Below are 24695 nucleotides of genomic sequence, written 5' to 3'. Positions count from 1 at the left end.
GACGCAGACAGAAACTCGTCTGGTGTTTACCAGCAAGCGTCCACATGTGTGAGGCTTTTAGCTCAGCACTCTGCAGAAACTGCGGATATTTTGAGAAGAAAATGACATGCGGCAGCCATGCCATTTCCTGGGCCCTTCCGTTCCACTGGTGACTGTCAGTGTTGGGTGAGGGCTGCATCCCTTTATCAGAGCTCAGAGCAGCCAGGTCACCAGGGAACATTCTTGTCCCTGCAACCAGGCAGCCCTTGGGCACAGCCCTGGTTCTCCAAGGAAGGGTTAGGCTATACTAGTTTTGTGCCAGCACAGAACCCAGCTGAGGGCTGAGCTCTGGAAAGCCCTGGAAAGTTCTGGAAAGCTGCCACAGCTTCCCTCAGGGCCCCCCAGATAAAGCCTCAAGAATCGGGCAGTGTTCTGTGGCACCCATGGAGCCCTCCCATAGCACCAGCTCTGCTGCCTGGCACCAAGGACACGTGGAGTTGAGCAGCTCCCCTCCGTGTATCCATCCAGACAAACAGGGCTGCAGGAGCCAGGCTCCAGGGAAAGGCAGCACAGCCCTTCTCACACCTCCTCGAAACCCCAACAGTGCCCAAAGCCAGCGGCTATTCAGGGCTTGGAGTCAGGATGCTCCTTTCCCATCTTCTGCTCTCTTCAGACACAGCACTTGAGTGAAGCGGATTCAAAGAGCTGGCAAATGAGCACGAGTAATTACCATGCTGTGCAGCACAAGCCCTATTTCTCTGCCTCTACCTCAGCCCTAGTGTGCACTTTTCCAATGGTCTATGCTTCAAACCCATTTCACTGTACTAGGAAAAACTGGCTTTCATTTACAGTTCACAGCCCTTGCTCCATGTGGAAGGGATTTTCCTATCCTTTGTCTGTGCAGTGTTACTTCTGGGATAGGAATCAATCCTGGAAAACATAGTCTGAAAAGCACTTTTTAAAAATGTTCTGACTTCTGACCAAAGGTAATCACAAGACTCTTGCAACTTTAAGCTGCATCAGTCCTGGCCCATCGCCCGTCCTAATACACAGTTTACCCAAAAATGTAACTTGAGGCGAACCAACAGTTGCAGTTCTTTCCTTCATCCCCCACTGCTGGTTTATTGTGACAGCAGAGGGATGTGGCCCACTGCCATATGTCCCTGCAGCTCTGGGCTAAAGCCTCCCATTCCCTGTGAAATACAGCTGACACTTTCATCCACGGTAACCTATTTGCAAAGTATTCATTTGCTCCTTACTTTCTGGGGAGCCACTAAAAGACTGCCATTTTATGACCCATTAAAAAATGAAAAAATTAAATACAATTGTGAAAGACATTTGCTGGAAGTAATAAATAATTTACCTCCAATTTTCATGCACTGAAAATTAAACTGGCAACTGCTCAAAAAGTCCCTAAAATTATGGTGACAAAGGTATTTCAGAATCAAGTACCTGCATTAAAATAGCAAAAATGCTGTACATAATAGGAAGGAAAAAAGAGGTCTATGTATTTAATGGATGCTCTCCCTTCCAAGCCCTGCCTCCATGGATTACTGGATAGCTTAACTGCATGGCCTCCATTTGACCAACATCACTTTGAAACCCTTGGCACTGCTTGCTGGGGTATAACTAATATTCACCCCTCCCTTCTCTCCAGCCCAAGCAGAGAGCCTAAGGCCAGCTGCACAAGGCAGGGAAAGTTCCCCTGGAGCAGGGCTGCAGCCCTGCCTACCACGTTCAGTGCAGTCCCACTGTGCCAAGGGCCAGCTGTGCCTCGGGAGCACTGGGACCAGTTTGCTCCAGTCATTGGGAACAGTGCTGGAGACAGGACATGACCTGCAGTTACGCTAAATGGTCAGACACGTTTTGCTCCCACCAGCCACACAGGCATAAGAAGGAGAACTGAGTATTCCCTGAGGACAGTAAAACCTGCTCATCATAGAAATCATTATGGCGCTTGGGGATTCTCGTAAAGAATTAGTATAAACTCTTTCCCCGGCCCTTCTTGGTGTAACTTAGCACTTATACAAATTCAGATTATGGTTCTTTAGGATGTTGTCCTATTACCCGAGAATGCTTTATCTTTCCCAGCCACATGTGCCATATACTGGCCATCTGGGCTTGGCTTTCCATGGGAATAGACACAAGTGCAGAGAGAGCCAAAATGCCGTGGCTGGGAAGTGCTAGGGAATGTGAGAGAACTGGAAGCCAGTGAGGCATTAGCTCTGGTCTCATGGAATCACGAGAACCTGCAGTACAAGGGTACGACACGTCATTATTATGTTAAATTAGACTATTAATTCAGCTGGGGATCCTATGGCCACTGCATAATGTGCAGCACTTAGTTCTGCTCACGCGCTCTTCGCTAGCGCTCTGGGAACACTGTGTGCCCTAGGAGGGACGTGAAGGACTGCGCCAGAAATTACTACTGATCTTAACACCACAGCCATATGGCTGAGGGGCCAGTTAGCCTATACAAATCATTGAGGATGTTTCCATCTGTGAATAGTCCCCATTACAATCTAATTGTGTCAAACTAAATGTATTTCTAAAACATTTTCAGAAGTTAATAACAGATATTAAGCCTAAACCAGCCGTACTTTTGATTTCCCCCCACCTGAGTTTATTTTGGAGGGGAGATGTTGTCCCATGTAAGTACCAGGGATTGGGAACCATACTGGGTTTTATTTTTGTCAGAACAAAATGCTTATGTAGGGATAAAAAAGACAGTGCTGAAATGCCTAATCTCGGTGAGTTTGCAGAGGAAGGAATTAGTGCAGGCGGAAGCAGCTGCGATCCACGTCAGCTCCCTGCCCAGTGCTGCAGGGGAAGCACAGCTGTTTGCAATGAAGGATAATGCCAATATCCCATCAATGGGTGGATTAGTCCTGGACAGTTCTGAGCTGGGGAGGTATCGCATTCACCTGAGCACAGAGGCTCTGCACTGGTGAAAACAATAGGTGAACAGATGAAAACAATCTGGCCTGGATCTGGCATCCTACCGATTGGTGAACAGCAGGAAGTCAAAAGGAGGGAGCACAGCTCTTTGTCCCTTTTTGCTGGTGCTGGGAATGGCTGCAGTTCATGTCAGAGAGCTGCCTGGCTGCTGGGTGACAGTGAAGCTGCAAGAGGGCTGAGGAAGCCTCATCCTGGGAACTGGGACCTCCTCCTGCAGCACCAGGAGCCTGCCTGCTCTCCTTCCCGAGGCGCTTCCCAAGGTACAGCTGGGTTCTGAGAGGTGAGGGGATTGTTGTGGTTTTGCTTTTTCATAGTAGTAGTGACCCGTGCTACATGGAGTGGGAAGTACCTTAGTCAACCTGCTGCCTTTTAGGGAAATCCAATCAAGTCCTCATTTTAATTGCTCCCCTTGTCTCTCTACAAGGATTTTTCCAAGTCATACGTAGTCACCATATAGGCTTTAGACTAAGGAGGACACATAGAAAATTAAAAATCAGTCCTTAGACCCACCCTTGAGTAGTGACACCAGCTGCTGAGCTCTTGAGTGGCTCAGCGTGGCTCAGTACTTGGCATAAGCAATGCTCCTTACGTTAATGAGTAATTCAGCTCTGTGGCCAAATGACACTCCTGCTTTCGTAGCTACGAAGGGCATGCTAAGGCTAGTTAGTGAACAGCACCACAGAAAGAACTTGGTGTCACTTAGTTGGAAAGAGGACAGAAATGCTCAATATACCCACAAAATATGAATCTGTTCCTGAGTGACCCTGAAAGCTAACAGGAGAGCGAGCTGCACCTTGCAAACACTCTTTCACTGGCATTGCTTGGCTCTTGCAACGGGTTTCCTAAAATGTTACCTTTCTAGAAGGAAGGAAGTGACAAAACAAAAATAGTAGTAAGGCTAGCCATAGCAAACAATAGTAAATATATCCTCCTCTGGTTTTCAACTACTCATTTCTGTGTTACCAGGGAACTCAACTAAGCTCCATACAACCTTGCTCAGCACTCATTAAGGCAGGTAAAGAGATGTTCTACTCAGTTTAATGCACCTGACCAAGTTCTGGGCCTGCCTGACTAAACAGGTCATCCTGTCCTTGTACATCTGTGTGTTGGAAATCATACGTGTTTATATATATTTGAGTAGTTGCATGCAGCTTCTGTGGAAACACCTGTGGTGGCTTTGAAGAGCATCTTTTAAATGTGGGTTTGGACTTTACAGAATCACAGAATTGATCAGGTTGGAAAAGACCTAAGAGATTATCAAGTCCAACCCTTGACCCAAGCCCACTGTGGTTACCAGATCATGGCACGAAGTGCCACATTCAGTCTCACCTTAAAAACCTCCAGGGTCGGTGAATCTACCACCTCCCTGGGCAGCCCATTCCAACGTCTGATTATTCTCTCTAAAAATAATTTTTTCAACCTAAACCTTCCCTGGCACAGCTTAAGACCATGCCCTCTTGTCCTGTTGCTGGTGGCCTGGAAGTAATTTGTAATAGCACAGTCAGAATGTCTTAAGTTTAGTTAGACACCCGCTGTGTTTGTTTGTCCATCTGGTAGAAGGTGGTGGGACAAAGGTGAGCTGTAATTACACGTGTTGCTAAGGTACTGGGTAACCTGGTCTTGAGTGAGCGCTGCAGCGAGATCCAGTGTCAGACTTGTGTAGGCAGTGGGACTGCTGGATAAATCCAGGTGTGAGATGTGACTGGGCTGTGCTGGGCTGTTCTGCCAACACTGAGCCAGTAAGACATGAAAATGGGTGCTGGGTCAGGTGTCACTAAGAGCTCGTTGCTTGTTTGGTTTCAAAGCTTGCAGAGTTAGAGGGAAGTACAAGCGTGCAACAATGACATGAGGTACTGATGCTCTGTGTGGGAACGTCAGTGTGCCAGCCTGAGCACTCGAGTGCCTCCTCTGAGAGCAATAATGGTGCTGGATCGGCTCTCATGCTATTCAGATATTTATTTTGTATTTGCTTGAAGAATCAGGCCAATGTTTTTGAAAGCACATTTAACTATACCATATGCCTGCTTAAATCATCCCTATCAAACAAAAGTTGTGGGTTGCTGCTCTGGTTCATTCTGTTCTGTTTTCTCTCCCTTCCCAATGTGTTTATGTATATTTATCCAATTTGCTCTGTTGCTTATGCCAAATGGTAGGTCTGAGATCCCAGCTATGCAGGGGCAGCTGTGCTATTGTTGGTGCCTGACAAAAAAGGTCATGGGCTGGGCCCAAAGCTCTAGTTCTAATAGCAGCTCACGTTGGACACGATGGTACAGGCACAGAGTAATTGGGGTTCATGGGACCTCAGAAGTAAGAATAAATCTTAACTTGTCCTTTGGTAACAAAGAACTCAAGTCTCACTTCTAAGAAGTAACTTTTTTTCTGCAAATTAGCCTCTTGCAAAATATCCTGCTGTCCTTATTTAATTTATTGGCATAATTCCTTTCTCCAGCTTTAAACAACCCCACCACAAAAAGCCAAAACCTGAAACACCAAATGGCAGCCTAGTTGGAAGGAAGGGTTTTTCCTGTATGGAAGTGACCCTAGCTGTTCTCACGTCTGAGATTGATGAGAGCCACCAGCTGTGCCAGCCTAGGAAGTTACTGCCCACAGAAAGGAGTATGCTACCACAGGAGGATATTTCCCTCACAAGAAGGTTGTTCCAAGCCCAGCAGCTCCAGGCAGTGACACAGCAGGGAGGGATTGTTTCTAATGTCCTTTGTGCAGCAAGAGATTAATCTGCAGGGCTTGGGAATTCCACACTCTGCCCCTGGGTGGCCTGAGATTACTCCTTCCCCTGGTGCCTTGCAGAGCAGAAGGCAAGAGTCTGGAGTTCTTTACAGGGGTGTCTCTCAGACTGCCCGTCGGTTTGAGGCAGATGAGGAGGGCAGGCACATGTCCTCAGCCCTGCTCGGGGAGCGTGCAGCTGCCATGAGGCTGCTGGCTCTGGCTGCGTCACCACCGTGCTGTGAATTATTTAAGAGAGAGCGCTGGGGAAACATCACATCTGTCACCCACACGCAGGCACAACCTCCACTCAGGGCAGGACCAGATGTGTTTATTCGAAACATGTACTAACTAGCTACTTAATGGCTTAGAATTATTAGCCTGAAGTTCATTAGGCAAACATATTCAGCATCAGTCACCCTACAAAGCATGGCTTCTCCTTTTTGAGGGCCTTTATCAACCACAGAGAATAGTAAAGATCCCAAAAATGTGCTGCAGTAAGAAATAAACGTATGGGATGTGTTCCTGGTGTCCTAATGAACACTACAGTGCCCAGCTAATGCCCTAGCTGGTGCCTTTCCATGCTGCTGGGATACTGGCACAGGGGAGAAAGCAGGGGCTTGTTTATGGGCCTGTAGGCGATGGGAAGTAAAGGGAAATAGCAGTAGAAAAATTCATTTCTTGGTATAGTTAAGTGAAACTTGTAAATGCTGGCTTCCTGGCTCCTGCATGTACTGGGCATATTCCTGACGATGCAAGCGCTTGCCTGGCATCCTGCCAACACAATGAATTTGGGACTGCTGCTGTTCAAGGGAACAGGCTCTGGTTCCCCAAGAGATGAGATTCAAAAGCAGCTTTTTAGTTCCTGGCTCCCAGGTCTATGTCACAAGCAGCAGCGGATGCAGTAAAGGCAGAACAGGATCTGCCTTTGGGCAGGAGGGACAGACAGGATCAGTGGTTAAGAGCCTGCCATGACAACCATTCTGTAGAACACCTTTCAGCTGCTCTCCAAAGGGACCACCAGCTGTCTAGAAATCCAGTGAGGTACCGTGCAGGATGGAGTCCCAATCCATTCATCTTCACTGCGTCTCTTTGTTCTCATGTGTCCACGATCAACCTCTTAAATCTGGTGCTGGTATTAATAAAAATCACATTTGGAAACTGGAAAGCAAGATTCAAAGCAGCCCTGTTTCCACTGTTACGGAAACATCGTTCACCTAGAAATTCTAGAGCACCTGGAGCTGACTGTGAGGCATGTGTCTGCTCTTTGTACTGAAGGATTTTTCCCAGGGAGGTGGGAACTGAGGGCAGCAATGCCACTGACATGGATTCCTGGGTTTTCAGCTAGCTTTGGTTTCTGCCTGCATAGCTGCTGTGAAGAATGTCCAAGGCCTCTAAAACAGTGAGCAGGAACTTCCTGGTGTGCCCTGTGGGCCACCATGAACACCTTTTAAACAGATTCCCCTACTACCATTTAAACAGAGATTTTACGTGAGTTTGTCAGGAACCCATAGGGAGCAAAGCACTGGCTTCACAAGTCTCCTCCAGTTGCACAGAGCCCAGCAGCCAGGACCTTGACTTCCCTCTAGCCCCTCCTGAGATGCCCTCAGAGCTGGGTGTAACTCAGAGCTTGTGACTGACTCCTATTGCCTCTGCCCGGCCAGCAAAACAGCAGTGCAGCTAAACTTGTGCTTCAGAGGTTAAGAGCATAATACCAAAACTTGGGCCAGACAATGAGGGAACTCTTGCCTGCAGTCAGGCTATCAGAGGCCATGAAAATGGTATAAAAAGGAAAAGAAATGGGCCTAAGTTAGTTAGTTTTGCGCTAACTCAAACAAAAACAGATAGAGGGCATGTAATGCAAACAAACATAAACAGCCAGAGAATGTTAGTGACCATTACAGGGCTGATGTTCTGCTGGGGAGAAAACAACTGCTTTTCTAATGCTCAAACGGAACCTGCACAAAATATTTTCATATATAGATAAGTTAAGGAACTTGTACAAAGGAAACCACCAGGCTGCAACAGGTGGCTACACTGGTTCCTGACATAGGTTCTTTAAAGGTTGAAGGTGTTAAGATCATGGAGATGGGTTCTGCTTTCTAAATTAAAATGTAAAGCCCCAAACCGTGTCAGTGCAGACACCACCCAGTGCTGTGGTCGCTGGAGTTCCCCCGAGCTGCCATCCCATTCACAAAGAAGTGCACAGGCAACAGAGCAGCTGTTGGCAATGGGAGGACCAAAGACTTGAGTGACACAGGCTCCTCCTGTGAGGACTCCGGTTAATGGCCATATAACAGCATGTCTCAAGGTAGCATTTGCAGCTCAGGAACATAAAGCTGCATGCTTAGTCCTAGAGATCATTTCCCACTCTGTTTTCTTTCCACACCAAAAGCTCTTGCTGGTTCTTACAGCTGTGAGAGTGTGAGCTATTGATTCTCCAATTACCTGCGGACTCCCGTAAGCCTCGCTCAGTAAGGTTAGACTTTCCCTCAGTAATTCCTTCTTAGAATGTCTGGCAAGGAAGCACATTGAAAGGTACCACTAACCTTGTGAACTTGTGCTGTTGCTGAGAGCTCTTACTGGTGACAATACATGGGGAAAAAAAGTCAGTGTGGTGACTGGTAACAGACTATCTCCTGCAGTGCTGTGTCCTTTGTGTCAAGTCAGCTGCCCCAAACTTCATCGGCTCCTTGGAAACTGCAGGCAACCAAGAATTTGGCAACACAAGAGTAGTCATTTTCCTTCCTACCACCCAGAAAATAATTCCTGTTGAATCTTTGCTTTTTAAGTGCTGTTTGTGTTGGACAGGATGTAGGAAGGGACAGATGGAAGCAGAAGCCAAGAGGATTTGAATAGAGGGCAAATAAGGTCATGAGCAGCAGAGTTCACTGTACCACCTTAGCAGGCAAGCTGATCGTAAAGTCAAGGCACCTGTGAGAGAGGCTTCACTCTCGGGTTTATGCTGGGATTTGTCCTTTTCGGCTTTGTTTTTCCTTCAGCTTTCAAGCCCACAGGGAAAGACACTGCCCACTTCTGTCCTAGCAAACCCTGAGTTTAAATGCAGGATACACAAAGATGGAAGCTGGCCAGCAGCACTGCAGCTGGATGAAAAAATAGACTACTGCAGTTCTCTGAACTGTTCCAAGAACAATGACAATTCCTCAGCCTGTCGCTTTTGTTTGAATAATCCACTGCCTAGCCTACATCCATCCTTTCTTGCCTGGCTTAGAGGACAGCCTGCACAAGATTAGATTGGATGTTTGCAGTGGGCATCAGCAAATCCAAAATGTTACCGTAATATTCTGGTGAGAAATGAAAGTTCAAACAGACTGAGGCAGTTGAGTAGTAGTTGCATAACTATTTACTAGAAGCATTTCAGTAAAATAGTGTAGTGTTGTGCTACTTTAACCAGTAATTACTGTCATCCACTCATCTAATCAAAGCGAATTTTGAAGCATTCAGGCAGTAAGAGAAATGCAAGTCTTGCTGCTTGGCCTGTCCATGGAAGGCAGTGGGGGTTTCACCACTGGCTTAGTAGAGCAGAAGCCAGCTGTGTTGGTGAAGCCAAGCCTGCAGACAGGTCGTTCTGAATGCAAACTCACAGTGCTTACAACAAAATGGAGAGAACAAAAGTGAAGACAGCAAGGAACGTAGACTTTTAAAATATCCCATTTGCTCCTGTACTGGTGTTCAAAGAAACAAGGGCCCTGTTTGCCTACCAAGGCACAATGACTACAGAAACGCATACAGTAACAAACACAGAGGTCAAAACCATCTGTGGTTTGCTTTTATTCCCTCAAGCTGTGGCAGGACAGCAAATCCAAGTCTGAGCTACAAAGGGGAGCCGATTTTCTCAAATATTCTGCAAGACCTGAAAAATATGGGACTTGTAAATGGGCAACACAGTAAAATCTGAGTCCTTTTTACTAACCAGTTTGATTGTGTTGTTGCACCTGCCATCACAGTGTGTAAGAGATCGCTCAAAGCGAACTCAACCTGGGGTAGCCTCCTCACCTTTCCAAAGGTGTACGTGTACTTTCCCTTTCTGCTTTATTTCCGTACTTTGTGACATGTTTTATAATGCATGGGTTGCTCGTGTGGAAATCATGAAGAATAGCTAATTGGGAGGCTTGTAAATGAGCTGGGTTTGTAAGCCCCTATGGCATTTTGTACTTAGAAGTGGCAGGACAGGAAGGAATTTTAAATGGCACAAGCAGCACACCCATGTTGTCATCCCATCTAGGGATACCGCATTCATCTGCCACAGAGTAGTGTGGAAAAGCAGGCTTTGAAAAGAATGCTTGGTTAAATCTACAGCTGGCCCTTGGGAGGCTCCTGAGTCAATCCAGCCAGCAGCTGGGAATGAAGCAGAGGTACACCATGGCCAAAGTCCAGGAGAGCAGGGGCACATGGACCCAGTATTCTGGGTACTTAAGCATTTTACCTAATCCACATGGCTTTGTACTGCTCGGCATGTGAAAACTGCTAATTCATCAGGCAACAAGAAGTGTCTCCCATTAGAAAAAAAATACAATGACCTCTGTTAAAGTCCTGACGGTTTCCTCAGAAACCAAGCTGCAGGTTTAAAAGCCTCAAAGCTACCTTGGGCTGCTTGGGTTCTCTTAATTCCACTGAGAACACTAGAAAAGAGCAGAGCTGTTGTTGCTATACTAGTGACTAATTCTAGCTCCACTACATGAGGAATTACTGGGAGATATCCAGCACTAGTCTGAGCTGTGCCAATGGGAAGTCAAGAGTTCAAGTATGTACATATCTTTCATAGCTGTCAGTCTTCTGCACAGCAAACTGCTCAGCTCTGGGCCAAAGCTCCAACTCCTTCAATAGCAGGTTAGGAAACAGTATTTCACATGTTACCTTGAGAAAATAGATTTTTTTGTGAACCTGTGCAAGTCCAAGTGCATTGTGCTGAGGTGCTCTATCCATGTTGCAGTTCCAGGGTGGCAGCTGTCTGGTTCAGTAACACTTCACAGCATAAGGGAAAATGCAGTGCGTGCAACTAACTTCCAATGCTTCAATTTATGTAAACGTTCTATGCATTTCACATGCAATTGGCAGGACTGGCTGTTTGCATACTCTGGGACTAACAGTGTGTGGAAAAGCACTTACAGTATCAGATTTGGGGGAGCTTAATACGGGGACCCGATTTGCTGCTGTTTGTCTGTTGTTCCATGTTTCACTGAAATACCTGGCATGGGGAGGAGGAATTCTAACCCAACTGATTTATACTGTTCCGATGACAAAATTAGTTCTCTTACAACTGCAATAGTGCTGACTAGTTTTAGCCAAGCCAGCAGCTGGTACAGCTGTTGTGCTGGCACACCCCCGCAGCCCAGCTCAGCTGGGCACTGCTGCTGCACTGTGGGAGGTACAGGCTGGGCTCTGACACCCTGTGGCTTACGAGACAGGATGAGCATGTCCCACAGCTATGGGAAAGGCCATGTGCACATCAGGAAACACACCAGCATTAAATGCCTTGTCGCCCCCTCCGTCTGCTCTCTGTGTAGCTCTGCTCTGTGCTGGTTCTCCCACCGGCCATGACACAGCTTTGGAGGCACTGCACCGAGCCACTCCACTGGGGTCAAGCACTGAACTGTATTCCTCTACAGCTTTCCGCTTCCCTCCCCCAGCCTGCCATTTAATGCACAAACCAGATGTGTGTTTGGAGCTCTGCTATCCGTCTTACAGCACAACTGAGGCAGTGGATTGTTGCTGAAGTCAGACATGTACCTACAGAAAAGTCATCTGTACAATCTGCTTTGTTCTTCAACTGCTAGAATTGCCACACAAAAATGCCAACGCAGAACTGCTGTGCTTCCTACTGGATTAGGATTAACCTCATCCCAAATAACTCTGAGGGCAACTTCTTGCCAAACAGGGAGAAAGCCTTGGCCCTCCCACAGGGCCCAGATCCGACATGCAGTTTTCCTACTTCGGGTTAGCTCAGAGTCTCAGGAATCTGCACAATGCAGTCAAAGTGATCAGAAGGGCCTGGGGCACGTCTGAGTTGGAGAGGAGGAGGAGGAGGAAAGGATTAGTTCTCCAGGGGCCAGAAGTAATGTGCAACCCTGGCCAGTGACACTGAGAATAAGGCCAATTTACCCCCAGTGCTGAGGCTGTTAACTCAGAGCCTCATTGGATCTGTACGTGTGAAGCAAGGGTACCCATCCTGACACGTAATTTTAATAATAGCTTGTGTCAGTGGTAATGTCATCTTTAACAGTGAGCCAGAAGAGGATCCAGAAGAGAGCATAATATGCTGTTAAAACAGCTAATCTGCATAAAACGTATGACAAGCCAGACCTTTTCAGTGTTTCATGAACTGGCTGAATATTCGTTTTTAAGGCACTGTCCAAATGGGTTTGGTCACAGGTGACTATTTAAAGCCCATTTCAGAGCTGGCATATACACCAGGGAAATAACATAAGAATGGGGAAAAATGCAACAATAACAACCCTCTGTGAAAGCAACAAAGATTGCCTCTAGCCAAACCCCTGACGATGGGCATCAGTGATAACAGCACTAACTCCGGCAGAACATGGGATGACATTTGGTCAGTACTTACTGGCCACTTTTGTACAGGATCGGTGCAGGGCAGAGCAAAAAATCAGATTCCACTGTTTTAGGTTTTTCATCTGAAAAAAACAAATCACATGAGCTTACTATGCTGTGCTGCTTAGATGAGGAGCTGCTGTGTGAATGTGCTGTGAGGTCTCTCCCTTCCTAACCTCCTTACTGGTCAGGTCATGTCTGGAACTGACAGCAAGGCAGGCCCAAGACAAGAAGCATACAGCCCCAGACTGGCTTTAAATGCCAGGTAAGCCCACGTTACAGAGTGCATTTTATTTACCTCAGGTCAGCTCATGCTCTTCCAGAGAGATCATTTCCTAGAACTAACACCACTTTTATGGAGAATGAGAACATTATTAGGGGTTTCCTGGTAGTTGGAAGATGAAGGCTTGTTTCTAATTGGCTCCATCCATGTGTACTGCATTCCAGGACTGTTCTATTAACTGTGATTGGAGTGTCTGTGCTTTTTGTGTTTTTTACGCTTTTGAGTCTCTCGTGTGCAAATCTCTTACACTTATAAGGCACCTACTTGTAGAGCACATGAAGCACTTGTTTGTAGAGCCCCTGTGTCCAGCACGGTACTTTTATTCTGCACATGTGAGGAGAGGAGGAGGGAGCTCTTTTACCTCATGTGTTTGGTAAACTGAGGAAAATTCTCCTCCTCTGTGTAGAGCCATCCTCCCAAAGATCCCCACAGCAGGACTGCTAATTTCTGTACAGGGATTATGTCCTGACTGCAGGGTGAGAGTAGATAAATGATCTGCCAGATCTACGCGGAGATGACTGTCCTGCATTTTGGGAACAGGCAGACAGTCAAGTAGTTCAGGGGCAGCTGAAGGAGGAGCTGTTGGCATAAATGAGTTTTTCTTGTGTGCTATAATCTGCAATGACTGGTTGGCCTAGTCTGGGGCTAGTTGTGAGGCGGGGAAGAGGGATTAGCACATTGCCATATGTTTTTGTCTTAATGGTATGTTTCATAGATTATTTTTCTATCCCACAGCTCCATTTGGCAGGTTTCCTTTCTAGCATTTGGTAATGGTTCTTTATAAATGCAGAACAAGAAACATGCCAAATGCATCTTCTAAAAGCAGACGCACTGACACAGTGGGGGTGTGCTCAGAGGTTGGTCCTGAAGCGAGCCCAGGTGCTCAGGCAGGGGAACTCCACCATGAGCACATCCTCACCTGATAACCTCTGCTGTGCCCTCAGATACTGAGGGCTCTGCTGAGGGACTGCCAGTCTTCTGGAGAGCAGAATGCAGTGACACGAGAATGATGTCCTTCTCTTGGGAACAATCTCCTTCCTCCTCCTACTGCTCCAAATGCCCTGCCTGTCTTCCTGTCCACCCTGGCTCCACTGGCCCCTCTTTGGCTTTCTCTGAGACAGAAGCACTTGGAGCCAGCAAAGAGCTGTAGAGAATGAGCTTGGTCTGTTGCGGGGGGGGGGAGCAGAAGTTAAAAAGTAGAGAGACCATGATATTCCTTTGTTTCCTTCCTGTGCAAACATTAGCTGTTGTCCATTGCTGAAGAAGTGAACTGGGGGGAGATGGAGAAGGCCCTGGCAAGACCCCATAGAGCAGATTGTGTTTTTATCATCAATACATCACTGTGCCATTCTCCTCCCCTCATGTGCTTCAGCACACCCCTTCCTGAAGCCAAGAAAAAACAAGCAGCCCAGAGCTGTAGTTGGCAATTCACACATCAGATGCTAGTAAGTGTTTGTGGGCAATGGGAAACAGAGGTGACAATTGTAATGGAAACTGAAGGGAAATTTATACAAGCAGAACTGACTTGCACAGGCTGCCTGTATCCAGAACTACTGGGCTATCCTGTTATTCTGCCAAATTATTGTAGATATTTAACAGGTAGGAGAGATTGGCAGCCCCTTCCAGTATATATGGTATCCAGGTTAAGGACAAAAATGCACTGGAAACACAAGTTCAGTTGGATAGGAATTCAAGACAGGCTAATAGAGAAATCAGACAGTAGGCAAGGAAAAAATGAGTTGGATTTTTTTCTACAAGTTCAGTTTTGGTTGCTTTCTAGTCTGGCTGGCTTCTCAGGGATGCTGCTTAGAGCTAGAAGTTGGATGTACTTATCCTAGCCATCCACTTGAGTTTCTGGATATAAAATCCAAACTCAGATAAAAACTTACAGGAAAGTTCCTGTAAAAGGTACCATGGTCACTATCTGAAACAGAATTGCTTTGGGATTTGGCTGCAGTGAGTGCCACTACTGGAGGATAGTGCTGCTGGGGACACTGAGCTGATAAACCACGGTGATGCACAGGGGCAAAATACATCCACTGTTCTGACCTGGCCTTGTTCTGTGCTGTTGCAGGAAGAGGGCTGACTCTGTGTCACGCACCTCTGAGATCCACAGCACAGTGGCTCCCCGCACCTGGCACACCAACCAGAACAGACCTCCCAAGACAACAAGGTAAGTGCCTTTGGGAATCACAGTGAGATGTTGTGGTCTGGGTGGTCTTGCAGGAAGGGCCCTGGGTCAGTAAGCTGCAGCCATGGCTTTGTTCATCAGCAAACATCTGTCTCCCTGATCATCAGGAGCCAACAGTAATGCCCACAGCCAGCTGGGCTGCCAACACCACTCACAGCGCAGAGCTAATGGCACCTGGTACCAAAATCAAACCACTGAGCTAAGTGTGAAATAACGTCCCTCCTGTTACTAATCCTCAGAGCTTTCCCATTCTCCTCTTCTTCAATATATTTCTCTTGGAATTTTAATCGACTGAGGTCACGAGAAGCAAAATCAATCCCTGCATAAGAACTACAAAGCCAGGTGATCTCTAACATCAATACTTACGGATTGTAGTTCCATTCAGTTGATAGGTACAAGTCACACTGTCAGTTCTCCCACCGAGGGTTAAGCCACTTCCCCTAAGAACAACTTGAAACTCCTCTGGAGAAAAAAGCAAACACCCAAAATCACCCAACTTTAGTGCACTGCAGAAGTTACACCAGGACAATTTCAGTTTAGTCAACAATAAAGGAAGCGCAATATAGCAACGCTTCCAGCTTACTGAGATCTCCTTTGTAGTGGAAGCCTTGCACTGAATTTTCCTTAGGTCAAACTAGGGAAAATCAAGACTTGTTCCCAAATCTTTATCACTGAGGCAGCCCTATGAAACTGGAAGTGAATTCTACCTACCAACAGAATCTGGGGCTCAGTTGCACAGTAACAGTTTCTCAGTGAATGAGAAATCTTGGACTCACAACAAGAACACTCCCCAAACCTGGATGAGGCTCACTTGAAGTGCCTGATGAAGAAAATGTTTCTCCTTAGTGCACTATTCCTCTGGGAACTCCCTAAGGGCCGCACTATCTGTGAGCTGTGCAGAGGAGGACTAAAAACAGTTAGTTTACCAGGGCAAATGACTTCACCCAGATGATCCATGTTTTCACAGAAATATCCAAGTAAGGTTTTGCAACTACCTTATTTTGACTGGTCTCCAACTATGAGTGGATTGTGAAGCCCAGAAAGAAGACAACCTTTAAAATTTTCTGCAACTCTTTTACTTCACAAACCTATTTTGCTGCCCAAAAAATGCAGTCACATGCTTTAGTGCTTACACTCCACAGATTTTGGGGCAGATATGGGGCAAGTGCAGAGCAGGAATCATAGGAGAGGGGCAGGTAATGCTTTCCAACTTCCATGTGATTTACCCAAGCTGTGGAAGCAGGCCCTGGCAGTCCTCCTTCCCTCTGAGAAGGAGTCAATAGAGAACAATATATCTTTCTTGAACTCCTTAAGGATTTGAGTTAGAGATGTTTTATTCTAGAGACATGTGCAGTTTTCCTTTGGGTAAAACAGGGAAATCGCGGTACTAAAATAATTGAATATTATTTTAAAATTATAAAGACTTACCTCCCACACAGACACTGGATGGCTCCAAGTATAAAATCTCAGTGCATGATTGCTTCAAAACCTATTGTAAAGAAGGAAACTAGTCATAAATAGGTTTCGGAGTGCTATTTCAGTGAGCAATATTACTTTAAAACAATTGCTTTTCCTTAGAAGACACACATACACAGCTACAGGTTTGATTTGCTAAGTCTGACTTTGTAAGACAGTGCCTGGAGCATGTACAGCTCCTGCATGCCTGCAGAATCAAGTGCAAGGGTTGTAAGGCTTGGATTAGTTTGTTAAGCCTGGGATAGCCTTCAAAACATAATGATGTCCAGATCCCTAACGTTATTTTCCATGAACCCCAATCCTAATGTTTAAGCCAAAAATTAGTCACAAGAAGCCTGATCCAAAACCTAATCCAGTCAAAAGCAGTGTTCCAACCATCTGTGGGTGAAGCCAAGTGCACGTTATCCTGAGCGCTGGCATCCTGCCCTCCATAAAGCAGCACAGAAAGGCGCATTGTTCCCGATTGTGCTGCCTGCCGTCAGGCAGGGATGGCTTACTTCAGCTTGCCCTGTCATAAGTGGTATTTCCAGAGGGTGTTCATAAATACTGCATGGAATCAATTCAGGTCCCTGTAACCATGTGCACAGCAGAAAGTCCCTTTACTGTCCCCTCTCTACCTCTATTTGCCAGAGCTGTGCCTGCTGCTGAGCTGACCTGACTGCCTGGCAATGTCTCTCTTGGCTTACTCTTAACTCTTTCTGCCTTCTATTAGGTACAACTCTTTTTACTCTGTCTACAATTTTTGCTAGTGATTTCTATTGCTACATATCCAGGCCCAGCAGAAACAATGTAGTCACTGCTCTAACAAAAAAGCATGCCAAGCTCCAAGAAATAGAGAATAGCCCCCCCTCACTGAAAGCTTCTCACAGTTCCTCTCTCCTCACAGACTGTTGTGCACAAATTATATTTTTAGTGATTTAAACCCCATTCATATTAAGTAGTATTTAAGGAAAATAGGGACCTTGCAGGCACACACATTTGAATGAGGCATGGCGACAGAAATCTTAGGAAAGAATGCTGAACTGGAGTTCAGTGCAAGCCAAGCAGTTTGTATGAGCTGAGGATCTCGTCTTGCTTCCAAAAAAGGGCTTTGGCTTTTTGATTCCTATTGCAGTGTGGAGAGAAGTTTCCCGTGGTTTGTTTGGGGGTTGGGCAATATTTTGTGCAAAATAAAATACAGCAAGAATACAGCATTTTATTCCTTTACTGTAACAGCATGTTTTATTTTTTTCCCTGAAGAGTCAGATGAACAGTCCAAGTGAAGCTGAGACTAGGGACAAACTTTATGTGAAGCACAGATCCAGGAGCTGAAACTGAATACAGTAATTTTTGTTTCTTAGAACGGCATTATATAGACAGGGAGAACCTTCTGAACTCCTGTACTGGCCCTATTTGTCAGACCCAGTGTCTGATGAAGGGTCCATGTTATGAACTGGGGGTCGGGGAGAGGGGAAGACTTCCCTTGCAAAGCAGTAGTTCTCTAATTGTGCTGCATCCCAGGGTGAATTTTCTAATACTTTGCTTCCAAATGCAATGCAAATTAGGAAAGAACCTACTTGGACAAGCTTAAGTCCCTTTGCATTTAAGGAGAAACTGGGAGGGGCAGACAGAACAACCACAACTGAGATGAAATATGGCCTAGATGAAATGATCAAAAATGATGAACAAAAGCAATTTTCACTATAGGGTTCAGGATACACTGATTTCCTGCATGGAATTAATGGAATTGGAATTAGGTGGAACCAATCAGAAGCACATAGAGTGCTCTCTGTTTAACCCTTTATGCTCTGGATTCTCTTCAATATCCCCTCTAAACAACACTGAAACACTGTTCAGAACTATGTTTTCCAACAGTTGCATAAAAATCAGAACACTCTTTGCAGGGTGTACAAGCTGTACTAAGCACCAGCCATGTGCATGGTTTGTCTCACAAGGATTCTGCTGCCACAATGGAAAACTAAAAATATTTTCCAAGGCAGTAATCACTGCTTATGCTTTCACATGTGGAGAAAAAGCAAATATTTGCACATCTTAAAAGAAGGTACAGAAACTCGAGGCCTTGCTTTATTCCTGCTCACTCTTTTCTATCTGTTTTCATCTTTTTTCCCTTTCCATGCAAGCTATTCCTTCCCAGCCAGCACAGGGCATTCCAGCACTCCAATGCAAAGCTCATTTCTCTTGAGGAGAACCGATGTGAAGGTATTTTACCTCTTTTTCCCCTGTGATCTATGTGCGTTATTTAATATGCCTTCATCCCCCTGCCCCTTATAATTTAAAACTAACTTTAAAACTATCCTGCTGTGGAAACCTGCGCTACCAAGTCAGCAAGGTCAAAATGAACTCCGCAGAAATCTGCATGACGCTTACCCTTTCCCAGTTGGTTATAATCCATGACACCGCAAATTTGTTATTTAGAAACCTACTGCCCACAAGAAAAGTTGAAATAATCACTATATAAGGCCATCCTTGGGTAGCATAGTTGAGCACTCTGCTGACATAAAATAAATTCAAATAAGACTATGAATTTTCTTAGTTTAACAGTAGGCAACGAGAAATTCAGAGAATTTATGTCATCCACTTGATTCCCGGAGCTCCACAGCAAATATAGGACTCTACTCCCAGGCTCACAAAGGCTTTTCTACCATTCCCCCCGCTTCCCACACAGTGCTGGCTGGCACAGAGAGAACTAGTACAAAACAGAGTAGAAACCTGTCAATCTTTTTGTCCTGCAGCTTCAGAAATGGAGACCTGTGGAGAAACTACAGGGTGTTCTTCCCCTTCTGAAGCAGAACTGCGCTGTGCAGGACTGGTTCAGCTGGAACCAGAGCCTAGTCAAAGTAAAGAGACCACAGCTCTGAGTGCCTTAGGAACTGTGTGGCTGCTGGAACAAGAGAAGGCAGTGGAGTTCTGCTCTTGAAGGCAGTCAGTCTCTTGGACTTCAGACATGAAATTCAGGCCCCAAACATCCTCTTATTTAACACCACTCTAACATGCTCCTGAGGAAATTATTGCCTAGCTCCTCTGTTTTACAGGACTTGTTACATTGCTGCCACAAAACATCTCGACTTGAAACATGTTCTGGTGCTTTCTAGGACTAGTTCTTAAGAGCAGCCACCCCAGGAATGCAGTACAGCTGCATTCTTTACTGAATCACCATAATGATTTTAAGTCTAGAAAATGTTCTATGGCTCTGTAAGGTGTTTACTTCCTGGGACAGAGGTCAGGATAACCAGAAACTGCTGGAGGGGGACAGCTTCTGACACATTTTGGTCAGACTTAGCAAGTGAATGATTCTGAATAGCTAAGAATGCTAAACGTGACCAAGAACTTGTCACTTCTAAACATGGATATGCAGTGCAATAAATGTACTGCAAGTGGAGGGCAGGAAGCGAAGGGCCCTGATAACATAGCGGTGTTTAAATCCACCTTGAGTATTCTGTGTCTCAGCTAGATCTGTGCACGTAGGCAAAGCCTCCATGACTGCCAGCTGTGGCACTCCAGTCCTGTGGGCCCTTTTCTGGTGAGGGATTGCCTGCACCTTTGGCTGGTCAGGCATGCCACTGCGCATGGGGGTAGCCGGTTAAGTGGTAGGCAGGAACAGGGCTCCTGCGTGCGCAGGCGGAGCAGTGTGTGCAGGTGGGGTCTAGGAGTCCTGGTCAGTGCTGCAGGAAGCTGTCCCAGCCTGTGGAACACTGCTGCCCAGTGAGGCCTGTCCCTGGTGAGTTAATGCCTTTTTGAGGTTCACGCCAGCTCCATGTGGAGCTAGCTCCTCAGAGGAACGGATGATGAAGGCAGTGTTGTGCTGGTGATGCGTTAGTTGTGTCCAGCCAAGCTCACCCAGGTGCTCAGTTTAGTTCCTAAAGCTATTGTGCTTCATTCCTTCTGATTGGCTGAATCAGGACTGGGCTCACCCCATGTTTCCATGTGGGTTTGTTTTTCTATGACTCACTGGGAAGTACTACTGGCAGCTTGCTTCCTCTTCTTCCCCTCTAACTTGAAACATTTTTTTTCCACTATTGCTGAGGCAGTAAAGAGAAACTAAAGAAAAGCAGGAGGTGTTTAATTGGTGTGATGGACTCGCTTGCTGGTTTTGTTGCAGAAAATGAAATGCTAACTGTCCATAGAGCAGGCTTTTTCATGCTGAATTCAGCAACCCTCATGGTGTGTAAAATGAGCGTGTGTGAAATCAGGATGACCAAGAATTTGAGGTGTACATAGGCTGGCATCGTTACAGGTTTCTTTCATTCATGAGCTGTTGGGTTTTTTTTACCTGATTAGGACTTGTGCCCCCTAATACTGTGGCAGAGTTAGGCTTTAAAGATGAAGACCTGGAGTAGGATACTAGAGGAAATGAATACAAGTAGAGCCCTTGATGTCAGTGATTACACTCAAGTAACCTTAATCATGAATAGGATCTCTGAGTCACAGCCCACCTCAGGCTCTGGACAGGCCAGCTCTTCCATACAGCAACTAATGTTTGAATTCCCTGAAATGAATTGCTTATTTCCAAAGCGAAGCCTTCCATTCTTTCTACTGTTGGTTCCACGCCATGTGTCTCTGCTGTGTTCCTGCAAACCCTATTACTTACTACTGCAGCGTTGATCTCTGCAGAAAGCCACAAGGCAGCAGGACCACCTCACACTAGACCGAAGACAATCGATTCAGGGTAACAGGGAAAGAAACACATGCTTTTCCTGGAAACACCATTTTGGTGCTTCTCTCCAACAAAGAGCAGGAACTGCAGCAGTTAATATCTAATGGGCCCTACCTCCCTCTGTTGCCAAACATCTGTGCTCGTAACTGCACCTCGCTGCCAAGCCTGGCCTGCTCCCTGACTCAGCAGCGCCGTGGACAAAGAGCAAGGGGAAGGGCAAGGCTGCTACCCTGTCCCTCATCTAAGAGAAAAAAATCCCAGAGACATATGGTCTTGCATAAAATCACCACCCGAGAGAAGCCTGGCGTAGTGTTAGGTTAGTGAGAATATTCTAATTACACCAAGGCTGACTAGTACCTCATTGGCAGTCGCTGAGGAAAGCAAATGGAGATGACAAAACTGTGGGTCATGAGATGAAGATTTTAACAGCACTGGAACCTTTACCCCCAAATTACTAAAAACAACCCTAAACCCATTACTTACCAAGTAATGTAACTAAGAATCAAGAAAAGCTGTTACTTTCCATAACAGGAAAAAAGTTGTTCGGGCTATTTATTTTCTTCCCATTAGTTAGAAAAATCTGGCTCCAAGAAACTTATCACTACAGAAACACTGGATTTCATTTGGACCTGTGATTCCTTCCTTTGGAGCAAGTTGTGCAGCATCCCTTACGTAACAGAGCTGCCAGGCGTGCAGTGACGGCTGACAAGTCCCATCCCAATCACAGGGCACAGGCACGCTCACACTAACCGGAGCCGTGTCAGTGCCAGTGCTGGCTTATCAAGCTCACTGTGCTCCAGGAGAACATTATATGGTTTGTAATATGTCAGAGAATGTCAAATTAAGGGCTGCATAGCAGTGAAGGGTAGAGCAGAAAGTATTCTATTCCAGGCCATTGATTCCTTTTAACAACTACATGCAGTAATTCCCAAAACTATCTCCTCGGTCTCAGTCACACAGAAAACATAGCACAGTGTTAGTTCTGAACCTTGCACCCAGTGCAGCTTGAAGATTAGACCGTCCAAGGGGATTAAAGAAGATGACTGATTTAATCAAAATAATTCTTTTAATGATAACTTGCTGCATTTCTCCTCCCTCCCTCCTTAAACGTCTAATAGTTTGCTTCCTGGATTCCCAGTGCATAAACTGAGCATATTTTCTTCCTACAGGAAATGATCTAATTAGGTTGATGTATAATTGATAATGAACCGTTTAAGCTGATTTTGGCCTTGAAAAATCTTAACCGTGTGCAGTCATCTGGCTGACCCCTCATTCACAGCAGAGGGACAGAAGTTAAGGAAATGGGGAGCAGGCTCAGCACACTGTGACCAAGGCAGCTCAGCTCAAGGGAGCTGGGCAGGCTGGGCAGAAGTAGGGACTACTTGAAAATCATGCAGTCCCTGCTTACTGCTCAGTACCCAAGTTGCAACCCGGCCCCCGAGACACGAGTGGTTCAGAGAGAAGAGCTTGGTAAGCTCCCACATCAGGGACATGGAACCAGCGTTCTCCACTGTCCGACCCTGGAGCACCACCTGTGGCAGTGGGTAAGTTTTCCGTTCTCCATAAACATGAACTCTGCTACCTTACAGCAGGTACCCATGGGAGATGCTGCTGGACTCGTGTGAGTTCAATAATTCCCCATCCCCCAGTGCCAAAGCCAGGTCAGCCAGAGGAAGTGCTGCTGACAGCGCAGCTACAACAGAAGGCATCGGATTCATGGAGAGAGGCTGGAGCACGTCTTTGGGAAGCCAACACAGTAAGTTTTACAAACCTAAAGGCAAAAATTGTTCCTCACAAGAAACAGCTCTTTGCCTACCTCAACAGAACTGACTCCCTCTCACTAGACTTTGGTTTTGTCCCGTCTCAGGCACCACCTCACTGTCCAACACAGGCTGTGGGCTTCCCTCCCTGCTGACTTTTTTGTTAGTAAGGCAAACAGGGACAGGTCTGCTTGTCAGCAAGACCTGTCAGCACCCTGTGGGGCCCCTCTCTGTGCTGAGCACTGGGGCACAGTGACAGTGAGCGTCACCACGCTCCAGATGAGAAGTGACTCCATCAGGTACTGGCTGAGCGTGCCACTGCCATGGGTGGTTTGTGCAGCGGCTCCCTTCGGGCCCCACTGAGCTGGCTGTCACCAATCCGTGTAACTCCAAGGTAGGATTGCATTGCCTTGCACAGTGAGTGACACAGGAACCATCCAGCTGACATGGAAACCCTCAGGATATCCAGTATATCCCCTTCACTGGTGTCCAAATGGATCTGAATGCCACAGGAATTTTGCTGCTTGCTCTTTGCAAGAGAAGCAGACTTTACCCACCATGCTTTACTGGAGAGAATTTATACTTTTATAGCGGAGAATTTGTATAGCACTCCCTACTTATGCCCCTTTAGATAAAGTCTGCCCCTGGATAGGCGGTGAATATAAAGGACTATGGGTGCATTTAATCCTCTGTTCCACCTCACTGTTCCCAGGTGCGCTCCTTTGATGGGTCTAAGTAACTCCACTTCAGCCTGGGAGTTTACATCCAGCAAACCCGGAGGTCTTCTCTCCCCAGGTCACCTCTTCAACAAGAGGTGCATCCTTAAGTATCCAAATTTGCAACTCTTCCTGGACAAACTGACAGCTTTATGCTAAGGGTTAGGGTTTTTTCCCCAAGGGGTTCAGCCAATTTGGATACAATTTAGCTTCCACTTACAATGTTCTGGGTGGTGCAACCATTCTATTTCCATGACTTGATCAATTTTTTTTTTGGTCCACTACCTTTAATGTGGGTTTTCCCATGTAAAATGAACAAAAAAACCTGAGCACCAGCAGAATGAACAAGCAGAGAGAGCTTAGCAATTCTATTCATTATCCTTCCCAGGTAGAGCTCTTAAAAAAATTAGCCTTCCTGGGTAGGTTCCTTAAGAAATTGTACCAATGAAAGATAAAAGAACTTTAGGCTGACCCTTTTTTGAACTGATTACTTCCTCTAAAGTTTTGTGTGTATTAGTTCTCATAGTCTTATTTGGTAAGTTTTTGTGGGCTTTCCTAAGTACAAAATACATTTTAACTTCCTGTATTAAGAAGTGCTGTCAAGTCACTTTAATGTAAAAATGTGTTTAAGTCTACTCCGAGCTGTCACACCGTCTAATAAAGATATTAAAGTGATTTCCTTTAGTGTAACTTTTGAAGTCACGAGCCTTGTACAATTCTGCCTGCAGAGACAACCAGACAACTTTCACTCATAAATCAGCAGGACTTGTGTTTAAATAAGGGTTTCATTTTCTTATCTAGGACTGAACTGCCGCATGATGACAGGAACTGTGCCCTCCCCAAGCCTTGCAGTTCACACTGTCCTGGCTCGCTCACGAGGCCACACTCTGCGTAATTACCAGCCAAACCCCATCAGTAACTGTTCCTGGGAGTGCAGTAACTTGCCTTCAGCATTTTGCTTTTAAGCTCTAGAGTTTTGCTTAGATTTATTCACCCTGACAAATGCTGTTTAGTTATGACTTTGTAAAGTTAGGTATTAGCAATGCTGGCAGAGTGGGAAACTTCACAAAGCAGCCCCTTCTTCAGAGGTCTGCATAGAGCTTTGGAATGTGTGGTTGATGTTATTCAGCAGAAACACATGGTGTGGTGGTGCTTAAACCGTTCCCCACTTCTCTGGGGTTTTATCTGAACTTAAGGTAAAAAACTCAGTGCGAGCTCTCCAGCATCTTAGCCCGGGTTACTGTAAATGCTTATCTCGATTATCTTCAATGCTAATCCCTGGGCACGATTAAACACATTTTGTGTATCTGTCCAGAGAAAACAAATTGGAATAGATGTTTAGATTGCAAGCAATTGCAAGAGCAGGTGCTAACAGGCATTC

The 24695-nt window shown here is 45.9% G+C and overlaps 1 protein-coding gene across 2 annotated transcripts in view; it reads right to left on the bottom strand.

Moving 5' to 3' along the window:
* The window catches only part of ANTXR2 (ANTXR cell adhesion molecule 2), a 78901-nt gene that overhangs the window by 40769 nt on the left and 13437 nt on the right, over positions 1–24695 (bottom strand). For both annotated transcript variants that reach the window (XM_050320633.1, XM_050320634.1), the window contains 3 exons: positions 16137–16197; positions 15075–15170; positions 12248–12317 (listed from right to left, as the gene is read on the bottom strand). In XM_050320633.1, the coding sequence (XP_050176590.1) occupies positions 12248–12317; positions 15075–15170; positions 16137–16197 (227 nt within the window). The remainder of the gene's footprint in view (positions 1–12247; positions 12318–15074; positions 15171–16136; positions 16198–24695) is intronic.

Source organism: Myiozetetes cayanensis, unplaced genomic scaffold (assembly GCF_022539395.1).
Source record: "Myiozetetes cayanensis isolate MyiCay16 unplaced genomic scaffold, myiCay2020 scf24, whole genome shotgun sequence".
Taxonomy (NCBI): Eukaryota; Metazoa; Chordata; class Aves; order Passeriformes; family Tyrannidae; genus Myiozetetes; species Myiozetetes cayanensis.
The sequence above is the reverse complement of the archived record's forward strand: the minus strand, read 5'-3'. Positions and strand labels throughout refer to the sequence as shown.